The sequence below is a fragment of the Notothenia rossii genome (genome assembly GCF_949606895.1).
Source record: "Notothenia rossii genome assembly, chromosome: 10".
NCBI classification, from domain to species: Eukaryota; Metazoa; Chordata; class Actinopteri; order Perciformes; family Nototheniidae; genus Notothenia; species Notothenia rossii.
In genome coordinates, this window is record NC_136908.1 from 26,856,153 (window position 1) to 26,870,622 (window position 14,470).

The following is a 14,470-nucleotide window of genomic DNA, read 5'->3' on the forward strand; positions in this document are numbered from 1 at the left end:
TTACTTAGGATCATATAGACTTGTGTCTACAAAATGGTACAAGTGTTGTAACGTTTTGTATGGGGTGGCAAAAACCAAGCAGCTCATAAACATCGGGTTTAAATGTGAAAAGAGGTTTACAAAAAAAAGAGAAACACTGCTTAACATTTTTGTAATTTTTCCCGAGAGAGACAGTGATTTGAAATGTACGAAAAGTACATGCCGGGGAGAGGGGGGTTTGTCCCAAAGCATGCCTCTGTATTTACACCCTCCACCTGAAAGAAGGAGCCTCATTCAGCTGAGAGCGGGAATGTGTAGGGGTTAGTTTGGAATTGGGCCATAATCAACCTCACAGGAACTCTAGAGCTTTCCATTTAAGTCAAGTCAATTTTATTATACAGCCAAATATCTCAAAACACAGGTTAGCATAAGGCACCCTCTGTCCCTTTTTACCCATGCTTTGGAGAGGGAAACACTTTGGCATAAAGAAAACCTGAGGGGGAAAATAATGGAAGAAACCACATGAGGAGCTACAGATGAGGGATGTCAATCCCAGGAAAGACAGGGGTCGTGTTAACAGGATAACCCTAACAATTTAGACAATCCATATGATGACTTTGCCTGGCACGTTAACTTCTTCAAGTATCCGCTGGTTGATGGTGGTGATGAAAATACTAGGACAGTCGAGCATGTTCAAAACGTCAGTGTTGTTCTGAACCATTGGTTTTTATAAGAAATAAACAAAATATATATCATTTGGTGAGATTTAGAGTAGCTTGCAGGTTGGGTTTTGTTGACTTTAGAAAGAGCTCAGAAAGTTGTGTCTACCAGTTTTACGATAAGCTAAGCTAACCAAACCAAATGCTGGTTGTAGCCTACATTTACTTCAAATACTTAAGTGTTATCTTCCAATCTAACTCAGCGAAGGAAAAAAAAGAATTGCATTCACTTTTACATATTTCCAAAAAACGATTCCTCTATATGCTTCCTCACCATCAATGTTGAGCATCATTTTCCACATGGCTGGCCGTACTGACTGATGGAAGCCGAACCACACCTCCCTTCCTCCACCTAGCGGGTGGTCGTAGCCCTCTGGGGAGGAGAAGAAGGAGCGTCCCACAGGCGTGTACCTGATGAGGTTCACAAAAGGTGAGGCATATGTTAGTGGAGCACAAAAATAGACCAAGAGTTTGAGTTCCAGAGTGGTTCACAGGGTGCAGCGAAGCACTAATGCTGCCTGAGTAATGGAATCCTTAATGTTACTAAAAGCTATTTTGGTTATAGATTTCCCAAATGGCATATTATGAGGTATATTAAATCAACAATGTTTTTTATCCATGTGCGAATGTTTCTTCAAACCAAACAAATATACTTAAAAAAAAATCCACATTCCGCATCTATCACAATATGCAACTATTTTGTGGTCAGAAGACTGAATAATAAAGTAATACAGTAGCTCCAGGATGCAACTCAATCATATTTCATGAGGAAGAGAAATCTCTCATGCTTTATTCAGTGCCATTGAGTTCAAACTCTTATCTTCAACTTCCTGCCGTTGAAACTCAATCTGTAACCTCGCACATGTACAGGATATAGTCATCTTAATTATCTTGATTCAAAGAACCTGGTAATTTTCTTAAATATTTAGCTAAACTAAGCTCCTAATAAGATTTGAAGTATTGATGCTGGGGATCAGAATTTCTCCTTTACTTTAAATATTCTTATAAAAAAGGTGTTTATTTCGAAAAACAACTCTTTGCAGAAGGGAGGAGACTCACTTCATGGAGGGCAGGTGTCGCAGCACCACGTCCACAGCGTGAACGGGGTTGGTGCTGATGGGTTTCTCCAGGTCCACGGGCTCGGCCACAGCGCGTCCGTTCAGGACTTCGTGCAGCATGTGCCAGCTGACCAGCGACACGAAGCGGATGGTGACTTTAAACGGGCGGTCCTTTCCACCGTCACCTGGCAGGGTGACATCCAGATCCACCTGGAGAGGAAAACAACTGTTATTGTGGCTGAATGATCAATGATAAAAAGCCCACAGTTAAATATGACTTTGGTAGATTTGGGTTTAAGGCTCTAATTGAAAAGTTGACTTGAGAAGCTATTCACATAATTTAACCATAAATATTTTGTTTGTTTTCATCTGAGTTTGAAGCTTCAAATGCATGTTGTAATTGAATATGCCGTCATCACTCTATACATAAATGAAATACCCTCAAACAAACAATTTTAATAAAGTATTCATTCAGATCAAATTAGTTGTTTATTTTTGGGGATAAACTTTCCATCATGAATATAACACTATAACTTGTTGTTGTAGGGCGGAACACTAACAAATATGGATTGAAGCAGATCATTTTGGTAGATATAAAAATGTTTTGGATTTTGGGAGGAATTAAATACTACTTTCTGGATTTATTGTAAATGTTTGGATCATACAAGTCAAAAACAATCCTATGCAGCCACCACTTATTCAAATTGTATAATAATACAATACAAGTGTATTGTAAACATTATGAATGAAGCTATACTACAGCTATAATATTTGTTACAACCCAACTAAACTGTGAAGTTCTTTGTTGGCCCCATCAACTGAAGTGAAGAGTCTTACCCCACCAGTGGCGACAGGAAGTGGGCTAGCAGTGTAGAGGCTTCTCTTCCCATCGTAAACTGGCAGACAGTCGCCAAAGATGGTCACCTTGAAATGCTGAACCATGGAGTCCACCACCTCCCTGAAAAAGACCCCGGGGAAGACACACATCTCCAATCAACATCAAGTATGAATTTAATCTTACACAGCTCAAAGACATTTCAGGGGTAAATAAAGTGCTATAGTTTGTCCTAGTGTGCAGTCTGAAGCTCTTCCTGTTACCTGTTGACCCGGCGAGGACACTTATCTGGCTTGATGTCCACCTCATACAGATAGACGTCAATCTTGGGGATATCCACCTGGAAGCAGTTAGCCAGAAGCTTGATGGGCTTGCCGAGAGTGCCATAGCAAGGTCGCCGTGGCAATGCAAAAAGTGCTTGGGCTTCAGCGGGTGCTCCAACGTCTCCTATAACGGCACATGCCAAAATAAGGTTAAAAATGTATATCGCATTCTGGCTGTCTTGTATATTATCAACCTAGATATTTCAAAAATGATCACCATTTTTTACGATTGCTATACCCAGATCAGTAATCATGAACGAGATCTCCCCTTTCAGACGAGCTCAGAGAGGAAGGAAGTGGTAAATATGGAGGAAAGAGCAGACGCTGGGTGCTGGGACTAAAGATGGGCAGGGACCTCAAAGATTGCCTCATGTCAAACTGACAAAACTGAAACAAACAGAGCGGCGCCGTTTCCCCCGTCATTCTGATAAAGTACATGTCAAAAGGTTACGGAGTTACGTGGCATTTCAAATAAAAAGAGCTCAGCGATCACTGAATTCTTCTGAGTGACATGGCCTGTGCCAGACTGGAGGAGGAGTGGGCTGTGTGTTAAACACACAAACATTTTCAGAAATGCCAAAGTGGAAAGTACAGTCGGTGAAGAGAAAATCACACAACCACACTATTTCCATAGATGTGACTCAGAGGATCCACACACACACACATGTACATGACAGAGTATCTGCTTCCGAGTATAGCAGGAGGTGTTTAACTTGTAATGAAAGTACAAAAGTGTGACTGAAAAATAAATCCTGATGAATGAAGCCGTGAAATGAGTGGTACAGAGCAGCAGTCAGGCCCCGGGGCTGACCCTGACCCGGCCATGACCAAGCATCTCTCACAGACACTTCTCTTTCTGCTGATGCATCCCCAGGTCGCTTCCTCCCCTGTGCCGTTCCCATGGCGATGTCGCCCGTGTTGCTACAGTTTCTCCATGGCAACTAAAGACATGGAAGAGGCAAACGGGAGCACAACAGATTTGTCTGATCTTCTTGGAGCTCCAGTCACCAAGGCTGTGTCTAGAATCACTCACTTCAAAGGAATTCTATATGGATGACCATAAAGTAAGCTGATGAGCAACATAAAGAAAACACCTTTTTGACACTACTTTGGGGATTTTTGTGTACTACTAATTACGTCATTGTTGATGCATCATGTAAATCTTCAAGATCTACAGCTGCTAGTCTATCCATATAGATATACAGACTAGGGATGGGAACTTGAAAGCAAATGTATATTCGAATATTCGACCCCCCAAAAAATTGTTAACCGGTTAACCAAAATGTACATATCCTATAAAAAACAAAATTGGGTAAAAAAAAAAATTCTTTCAATAGATTTTGGAAAAAGATAAATACATACAAATAAGTAAAGAAACCAAGTCGAATTTGTCAAATGTATTGAACTGGTGATGACAGTTTGACAGCTATAGGCCTACAGCTTTCATGTGGGGAGGCGATTCACAATCAGGCCAGCTGTGGAGAAGACCCTCTTAGCTGGAACGGAGGTTGCGGGTATAGCAAGGTATAGTATGTGTATATATAAGTTTAATTTGGCCTCGTTTGGACTCTACACCCCACTCACTAACCTCGTCAAAATATTTCCACACATTACTCCTTTTTGTCTGTTTTGTAGGACTCTTCTTAGAGTGTAAATAATTACCGGACTATGATATATGTTGAATACCGGCAAAACTAAATCTCTCCTGTCAAAATGTTTATGTACTTTGCCGTCACACACGGTTGCCAAGCAGCGCTTATTGTTGTTTAGGCTGGCCACTCATGTGTCGCGAGTGTTGACAGGGGGCGGGGGAGCACGCTCATAAACTGTTAGCGCCGGAACCTCGCAACGGCTGCGGAGCGCATTTGCGCCGCATTTGGGCATAAGATGAGGGTTGAGTCCGCGTGATCTGCTTGTAGGGAGGGGCAGCAGCCATATCATTAGCTAGAATTAGCTAGATCTGATGGATTTGGACATAAAGGCGAGTGAAGTATAACCGGGCGCGCGCGCGCGCGAGAGAGAGAGAGAGATCAGCACCTGCAGCTCTGCCCGCTGTGAGGGACCGGTGAGCGGAGTAAAACACACCTTTAGACCTAACACACTTAGCTATGGCACTGTCGTATACATTGAATTATTCAATTTGATAATATGTAATCAACTTAGGCATCCCTCCCAAAAAAAAAAAAAATATATATATACACACCGTAATTTTCGGACTATAAGGCGCACCTGAATATAAGCCGCAGCAGCTAAATTGAATGATGTGTACATATATAAGCCGCACTGGACTATAAGCCGCAGGTGTTTTAATGTTTAATTACCATATGTAAGGGTTTGTGCACAGAGGGTATTGTCGGGAAAGAGATGGCTGTTTGAGGAAGCTCCCATTTATTAACATTTCAACAAACAAGTTGCATATTTGCATAACGTATTCAAGTGTTACCATTTAGTGCAATAGTAGCTACAGAACATGTACTGTGCTGTGTAAACTGTACTGTGTCACATAGCGTTTCAGACACACAAACTTTTCAACTTTCAAACTTAAACGGTGCGCTCCCAGCGCACGTACCGGCAGTGATCTACATCAGTGGTTTTGAACCAGTGGTACGGGGACAAACTGTCTCGCTCTCGTAATGTCTGTCTGTCTTGCTCTTGTTCTGTCTCTCGTACCACTCTCGGTTCCACTTTTACTTTTGCGCGCTACCTGTCTCACTCTTTTCCGGCCTCCAGCTTTTCCTGCTGGAGCCCGCCGCTTAAAGGTGGGGGGCGCGGACCGGCCATAGAGCCCATAGAGTTAAAGGTGGTGGACTGTAACCTGTAAAATTCATAGATTTAGGAGGTCCCCTAGTGACCGTTAGCTGTAAAAATCCATAGATTAGCCGCACCGTTATATAAGCCGCAGGGTCGAAAAATGGGAAAAAACGTCCGAATATTATGGAATATATATATATATACATATTAATAACTAATATTCGAATATCCGAATAATTATTCGAATACCTGAATAATTCCGAATATTCGATTAATCATTCCCATCCCTAATACAGACATGTATTTCTGTGATAAAAGCATAATTTCTCTCAAATTAATAAAACAATGTGGTTGTTTTTGTTGTAGGTTGCTCTGCTTACATTATAGACGTATTGTTTTACATCACGTTTCCTTCATGATGTATATAATGTTTGCTTAGTCACCATCCGTTGTACACTAATGTTCATGATTCTGGGACACCGAGTAGACTATAAAGGGTATTATAATGTATCATAATTCTCACTATACATTCTGACAGCACTCCAATATGGCCAACTTTTTGTATATTGGGTTATATGCGAATAGTGAATGATTTGGGGCAGCCAGAAAACTTAATGAAATGTAACTTTTTAAACTTTATTTTAACTATCCGTTTCTTATTTTCATGTCATTCTAATGCTTTCAGTTTTTTTTGGTTATTTTATTAACAGGTATTTTTCAATATTGTATATTTAATACTTGTTATCAACCCATGTTTACTATATCTGCCCTCAAGAAGATCCCGTTAGTTCTGAACCGGTTTGTGTGTAATGACTTAAAAAAGCAAGGAGAATGGACTCGCTATGAGCCTCTATTTTGTCAAACTGCCTGTAGAACGATTTTGTTTCAATTGTAACTTAAGTTTTATGAAAAACTAAAGAAAGGTGTTTCAATCATCAATAACACACAATTCCAACTTAGATTTTCTTTCGAGGACATGTAGAAAACATCCTCAACTAAGACCAGTGTTTCCCCTATATACAAATAGTGGCGGCGCAGCGCCACTGCTGAAATATGCGCGCCGCTGCTAGGGGGCGCCAACCAGGTATTGTTTGTTATGTGGATTTCTAGTATTTGTGTTACTGTTAAAATCTTGAGACATTGCCACTGTATGTACTAGGCAGGGCCGATTTTTGGCATAGGCGACATAGGCGGTCGAATACGGCGCCAGATCTGGGGGGCGCTGCGCTGGTAGCTCTGGGAGGGGAAAATACCTTTTTGACCGTTGGTGCTCATCCTAATTTTCGGCCTTGATGTAACAACATTCATAATTAAGTAAATGTGACACCCTTTTCACCCCGGTTACACTTTTCATTTGCCCTGTACGGTGGGCGCTGTAGGTGATGAAAGTGGGGGATGTTGGCTTATTATTATTATAAGGATAAATAAAAACAGGTATGAAATCATTCCAATGCATTCTATAGGACAGTAAACCAAAAATATCGTTTAAATTTGGAGAAATTAAAAAATATGCATGAATAAATAAATGTTAACTAGGTAAAATAAGATATGAATGAACAACAAAAATAAAATAAGTTACATTTATTTGTTATTGGCTATGGTAGGTTATTGGTTATATTCATATACTTATTTGATTATTAAAATGTAAACCAATCTTTTTCATATGGGTGTTTTAGAGTTGTACCCCCAAGATCAGGGGCCGTATTCACAAAGCATTTTATCTTACCGCTAGGAGTGCTCCTAACTCGCGCTAAAACATTTTACGTAGGAGTTTTTTCTTAAAAGTTATTCACAAAGCCGCTGAGACCTACTCATACTAAGGATAAATCACTAAGAGTGAACTAAGAGTGACGCGCCGTTGCTATGGATTACGTCAATTCTCGTGCATGAGTTTAGAAGCGGTCAGTACGGTGATTGGTTGTTCAGAGCAGGCGGTCTCGGTGAAACTCATCCGCAACATCCCACAAACGAGCCCACTAAATCACCGAAAAACAAGGAAATAGCCTAGGCTAGAAATGTATTCCTATCAAATAGTTATGGACGGTGCAGTTAGCAGAATACACGCATGATGACAAGTTTGTGCAGACCACGATAATGACGTTGTATATGCACGTTAAAGAGAGAGAGCAAACAATAAAAATACGTAAATCGCATTAAATCAAGGAGGCAATTAAAAGCACCCTGCAAACTATTATCCAATGAGCATATTTCTAGCACTTAAACACTTTCAATAACAGCCCATACCGCCGTTCAAGTCCCCCTATCATGATGAATGAAAACAATCTGCGTGTTGATGGAATGTACTTTCTTTCTATTGACGAACACGTCTTCATCTTTTGATGGCGCAATTATTTTTATGTGCGTCCCGTCAATAGCACCGACCACACCGGGCATACCTGCAATTGCCATGAAGTTGGCTTTGATCCTGTGTAGTTGTTGATTGTCCAAAGGAAATCGGATAAACTGTTGGATGATATGTGGTCTAGAGAGCGCGTTGATGGTTTGGTTTATGGCACGGCTGACTGATGGTTGTGATATTCCTAAATCGGCGGCATTGCAAAGTTGCATTTTCCCTGTTGCTAAATATCGTAGTGTTGCCAAATATTTTATTTCCGGACTAATCGGGTTATTCCTGTTAGTCGGGGATGTTAATGCATCCCGCACTAATTCCACAACAAGTGTGATACCCTCACGATTTAGTCTATATCTCTTGATCAATTCACAGTCTTCCATTGTCTCCAAAACCTTTCGTCTCGCAGCCATTTTCAGATTCTTTGTGAATAGGTCTTACTGAGTTAGGAGTCCTCTCGAGGACTTTTAAGCTCTCCTAAACTTAGGTGCTACTTTTAGGCCTAAAATACTTTGTGAATTGCTCTTAGTGAATAAAATTAGGAGTCCTAAATGTAAGACTGACACGCCCATTATGTTTAGGAGTTTCTCCTAAATTCGCCAGTTAGGAGCTACTTTTAGCCCTAAGATCCTTTGTGAATACGGCCCCAGGTCTCTAGTAATTGTGTGCTGAAAGTGCAGCAGATTGAAGCATTTTAAAATGTTCAAAAAAATCTAGAGGATGTGACGTCCACCCCCCAATTGAACCATATTCATACTAGGGATGTGTATCTCCATCACTGAGGCCGATTTGATGCGCATCTCGATACGTTGTCATGATACGATACATTAATATATTTTTAAACACCAGGGATGCGATATGATACGATTCACCCCTGTTGCGATACAGTTCGATATGATTTGATTCAACATTATGCTATACGATGCGATTTAACAAGATGCAAAATAATGATACTTCAATATGGTACAACAGAAGATTTTTGTTTTATTCCTTAAATTCAGCAAATCATAAATTAACAAAAAAGTGCTTTACATATTTGGTTCTCTCTGCTAGTACTGCGCATCCCATTATGCTGTTTATTTTTTACCTTAAAAAACTCTCCAGAGTACAGTACAATTGTATAACACCTCACAGTTAAACAATTTTAGGATGCATTGCCTATGATTAACAATGTGCAAATAACAACTACCATAGTGTAATGCCCATACAGCTGCCAACCTGATGTGCTTAACACTCATTCAGGCTAACTCACCAGTGAGCAGAAAGCAGTGGTTTCTATATGAACAATAAAGAATACAAATAACCTTTCACAAACAGCTCTATCATAACTGCTTACAGTAAGGAAGACATTTAAACCATTATTGGCAGTCACAGGCTGCTGTAAACTAAACACCTCTCTCTCTGACAGAACACCTCACTGAGTGATTGCACTCATATGTCCAACTTTCAGGTTTCTCTTTTCAGCCGCAGACCCCATGTCGCGTCTTTATGTGCGTCGCTAAGTTCCTCGTACTAATAAAGCGGCACGGCATCGTTTACAATTTGCGAGCGATTTTTCAAGTTGACCGTCTTTCTTGAAAAATCCGAAGTGTTGCCAAACGTTTGATTTGTAGGTATTTTTCGGTGCGCTGTGTTTCTCTTTCTCCTCGACTTCCGTGTGTGTTGATAACTGAGCCTCTCGGCCTCCGTAGTGCGAAGCAATGATCAGAAATCGTCTCTGCAGAGTGCTGACAGGATGAGGGGATATTATTTGAATTAATCGTTTTTTTACCGGTGCAAAGACGCTACTCAATCGATGCATCGCGAGTTCAACCCAAACTGTAGACGATGTGCACCCTTTCAACCGGTGCACTCTCATCTTGAACGTTTATGCCGGTGCACCGATGCGAATCGGTGAATCTTAACATCCCTAGTTCATACAATACTGAATACATTTGAAGCCATTTTGACGTATATTACCTATGTCAATACGTTTCTGTAGTGTATTTGTCTTTTGTAGAGATTTTCCTTTATTCTTTATATATAAAATCTCGCCTAAGGCCGCAAATTGACTAGAACCGGCCCTGGTACTAGGCCTCAAGAGCCTTTATTGTGCTGGCAGACACATAGAAACAAATTGGCGGGGCGCACTTTGCACGTGTACACACTAAAAAATTCCACGCGGCCCACGCTCACGTTACCACAGTTTACCACGGAGCCTCAGTTTTGCCGCTGCGAGGCTCTGGTGCTCGCAGCTCACGCGCGTGCTCCACTAAAACCCCCCCCCCGCTCAGCGCGTCCAAATCGCGCACGTTCCGTGTTGTCCTGTAGCAGGCACCTTCGATGTCGGGGAAACGATCTTCAATACTCCGAAAATAATAGCACCAGACTCCTTTGCCCCTCCAACAGCGGGATGTCCTTGTCCTTTTTCCTCATTTCAAGCGATAAAAACTCTCGATCTTCTCTCGAATTATTAATATTTTTTGGACGTCATCGGCTCACGTTCAGGGCGTCCCGAGCTGAATAAGGGCATCAAATGACGGCAAGACGGCTCCCTGGTGGAAACGCTGCTCCGATCGATCGGTCACCGATCGAGATCGGCCGATACTCACTCTCTACCGATTGATCGGTGTTCTCTAAACATGCCGATCGCGAGAGCCGATCGCATGACGTAAAATACATGACACTTTTCTCGCGGCAAAACAAGCTCGCCAAAATGGCTTCACCGGTCTGGCATTATTTTAAGGAGTCCGAAAAAGACAGTAAAATAGCGGTATGCAACGTGTGTGTGAAACAGAAATCCTGCAGCTCCGCCCGCCGGACCGGTGAGCGGAGCGAAACAGACAAGAGTTAGACCTAACACACTTAGCTACTTTATCTACCTCTGGAACAAGCTAAACTAGTTATACATATATTTATTCTTCACTGTCAGGCAGTGTTGGGACGCGTTACAAAGTAACACGTTACTGTAACGCTACTACTTTTTGCAGTAACTAATAGCGTTACTAGTTACCTATTCCCATTAAGTAACGCCGTTATAGTTACTGTGATTTAAATGGGTGCGTTACTGCGTTACATTATGTGATGGAACTGAACCGAATCTCCCTGCGGATGTAACTTACAGGCGAATACAGCGATGTCCTCTCACAGTACCATGGAAAAGTGAAAGTAACCAGAGAGGAGTGATGATTGGTTAACACGGGGTAATATTTCAGGGTAAGCCAATAAGAGACAGAGTTGGGCGGGTCTTGCCTTATCGGGAAAATACACACACACGAACACTTGCTAATGCTAACACACACACACACACACACGGCAACGCTCATCACCAGCACACACACACACACACACACAATGCCAGATGCAAGTATCAGCGAGAGCAGCAGCGAATTTGCAACTTGGAAATATAACCACTATTTTCAATTTCTGGCGATAAAGGACGCAAAAAATATTACGGTAAAATGTAAGCTGTGTGCAGGACAGAAAACATTGTCCACATCGATTAACAGCAATGCCAATCTCCTGAAGCACCTAAGTAATCCTACTATAAAACTAGTCGCCAAAGACCCCACCGTCTCAACCACCGGCAGTGACCCAGATGGAGCAACACCATCTAAACAGCCAAAAAACGATGTCACATGTCACCCAGAGTCAACTAAACAGATTGATTGCCAGGTATGTTGTCGAGGACATGCTGCCCATCGCAACGGTCGAGTCTGTTGCCTTCAGAGATAGTCAGCAAAAAACAACACAAAAACTTATATTATAATTTAGTAACTAATAAAGTAACTTGAGAGCAGTAACTATAACTATTACTAGTTACTTTTTAAAAGTAATTTGCCCAACACTGCTGTCAGGTCACTCATTACTGGATCAGTGAGCAGCATGAGATACTGACAGGCTGTCAGGAGAGGGACGGCCCGTCCACACAGCGGCATTGGAAGCTTCTTCAGACACGCCCACCTCCAAGCTTTTTCCAAAGCCGCTGTGTGGACGGACCGGGAGAGAGGGGGAGAGAGAGAGGGGGAGAGAGAGAGGGAGAGAGAGAGCGCTTCCGCTAATTTCTCCCGTGTTATTATCCAAAGTTAATGTAAACTTGAATAATGTACTTCATTTGAATGTAATAATTAAGTTGATTGTTGTTTGTGGAAGCGCCAGTGAATGAGCCCCATTAACTGAGTTTTAAACATCACTTTAAATGGAAGATTTAAAGTGATGTTTAAATCTTCCATTTAGGCCCCGCCTACTCGATCGGATCGGCGATCGGCATCGGCCGATACTGATTCCGGCAATCGGAGCATCCCTACTAAATGCAAATAAAAAGTCAGAAATTGAGCCCAATAGGGCCCCTTTAATAAAGCTAATTATGATTAACATTACTATCTTCCAGCTCCTTAGTCATGAGGATTTACAGCTTTTCTATGTTTACTCCACTATAAATGTAACATGTCTCTGGGTTTGGACAGGCTGACACTGTTTGCTAAATGTATGTTTCTCTCTGATAGCTTTGGTCTTTACTGCTCATTAGGTGAAAAACGGGTGGAGTTTGTATGGGTCAGTTTCAATCTACCTCTTTTTTCCCCTCCCAATCCACTACTGGCCTCAACAACATAAATAATACAAAAGCTGTGACTCACAATGTGTGCCCCTTGGCAACCAATCTAAATTGACTAACGTCCGTCCATCCACACTCAATTGATTTGTTATTAGGAGAGGGAGCCGTTAACTGAACATTATTCAATAGCTAGGGTAACTATAGCAGCAGCTGGTTTCAAAGCCTGCCCTTCAAAAAAAGATGAACACACACCCACAAACACACAACTGAAAGTGAGTCAGCTCCCCTCAGGCTTCACGCACACCTGACGGGATCACCACCTGCCTCTGACAGCTAGGCAGAGAATGACGTAGAGACGATACAGAAAAGCCTGCGGGACTGGTTTGGGGGAATACCTACAAATACACGTGCACACCGAGGGGCAAATATGACCGGTAAAACTCCGTTGAGTAACAATAAAGCCAATATATTATGACTGTTAGAGCTGGAGATGGGAATTTGAATGGGGTTTTCAAGCTGAGCTGCTTGTCCTCCAGTGCCCATGATGCAGCACAGTGCATAGTGAAGGAAGTATTCAGATAGTGTACTTTTACATTAAATTGCATTTAGTGTACTTGAGAAAAGTAGTAATATTACAGTGAAAAAATAGTCTGATACAAGCAAAAGGCATGGAATTAAAATATTATTTAAGTAAATGTATCAAAGTATTGTTCTTCTTTAAGTACCAGAAGTGAAAGTACTTATCATGTAGAATCATATAAATTGGATAACTGGATTATAGTTAGTGATTCTTTATGCGTTTATCATTTAAATGTTGTAAGTGCTAAATATTTCTAATTAATTACTTTGTAAACCTCAGCTTAATGTATAATACTACAACATAATTGAATGGTTAATTTAAATGTGTTATCAATAATATATTTATGAAAATCATCTAGTAACTAAAATTATCAAATTAGTAATAGTTTCTCTAAATTAGAATAAAATAGCATAACATGGAAATAATCTAGTACTAGTGCATCAACATTGTACTTAAGTACATGGTTTTAGTTACTTTCCACCACTTTGCAGTTTGTGGAATAATGATATGAAATATAGTCATCACTGAAATAAGACTTAAGTTACATCTGCAGTATAGAAAGTCATTAAACAGGTTCCATCTTTACCAGCTGTGGTAAACACATGCATCATTATAATCCATTACTATATATGTTTCTGAAGTGGGCCAATCTGCATAATGAGTACTATTACTTTCTGTTACTTTAAGTATTTTTTGTATACTAATTATTTTGTGCTCTTAATCGAGTAACATGTTGAAAGCAAGACTTTTACTTGTTAAAGAGTATTCCTACACTATGGTACTTCTAATTTTACTGATTTACAAGATCTGAGTACATCTACAACCTATGCTGAGATCAACTTGCCGATAACAAATGTTCAATCATGGGGGTCTAACGTGTGTCTAGCCTGCACACTGTCTGCAAATAACTCAAGTGCAGCACCTGAACACCAAATTAAGCATGGCGGTTAGTCGGGGGATCCCACCTGTTGTTCCGATTTCCATTCATGAGGTCTCTGTCCGGATGTCCCGGCGCCCAGTGATAACTTCTCCCCGCACAGGTTAGGACTCGGCTACCCGCTGGCCGACACGCCGCACTCCGGCTCCGCGGTTCCCTGCTCCCCAGGCTTCGGTCTCTGCTGAGTGTAAGCGGGCCGCTTGAGGGGTCCCCTCGGCTGGAAGTGTTCTTCCCCACCGAACTGCCTTACCGAAACTGACAGCTCAAAGTAGTACAAAATGTACCCTAATCCTTCTTTGGAAGTTCTTTATGTTGTATCTGAAAGAAAAACGACGTCATGTTTAGAGTTGGAATTGTTTGTGACAGTTTTGTTCGGAGTTGGTTAAATGTAACTGACGGTGGTT

At 41.3% G+C, this 14,470-nt stretch overlaps 1 protein-coding gene across 6 annotated transcripts in view; it reads right to left on the reverse strand.

Moving 5' to 3' along the window:
• LOC307021718 (protein argonaute-3-like) overlaps nucleotides 1-14,470 on the reverse strand; it is a 32,619-nt gene that overhangs the window by 17,891 nt on the left and 258 nt on the right. For all 6 annotated transcript variants that reach the window (XM_079654089.1, XM_079654086.1, XM_079654088.1 and 3 more), the window contains exons 2-6: nucleotides 14,095-14,384; nucleotides 2,855-3,038; nucleotides 2,594-2,714; nucleotides 1,758-1,966; nucleotides 973-1,109 (exon numbers count right to left, since the gene is read on the reverse strand). In XM_079654089.1, the coding sequence (XP_079510215.1) occupies nucleotides 973-1,109; nucleotides 1,758-1,966; nucleotides 2,594-2,714; nucleotides 2,855-3,038; nucleotides 14,095-14,113 (670 nt within the window). In that variant the 5' untranslated portion in view covers nucleotides 14,114-14,384. The remainder of the gene's footprint in view (nucleotides 1-972; nucleotides 1,110-1,757; nucleotides 1,967-2,593; nucleotides 2,715-2,854; nucleotides 3,039-14,094; nucleotides 14,385-14,470) is intronic.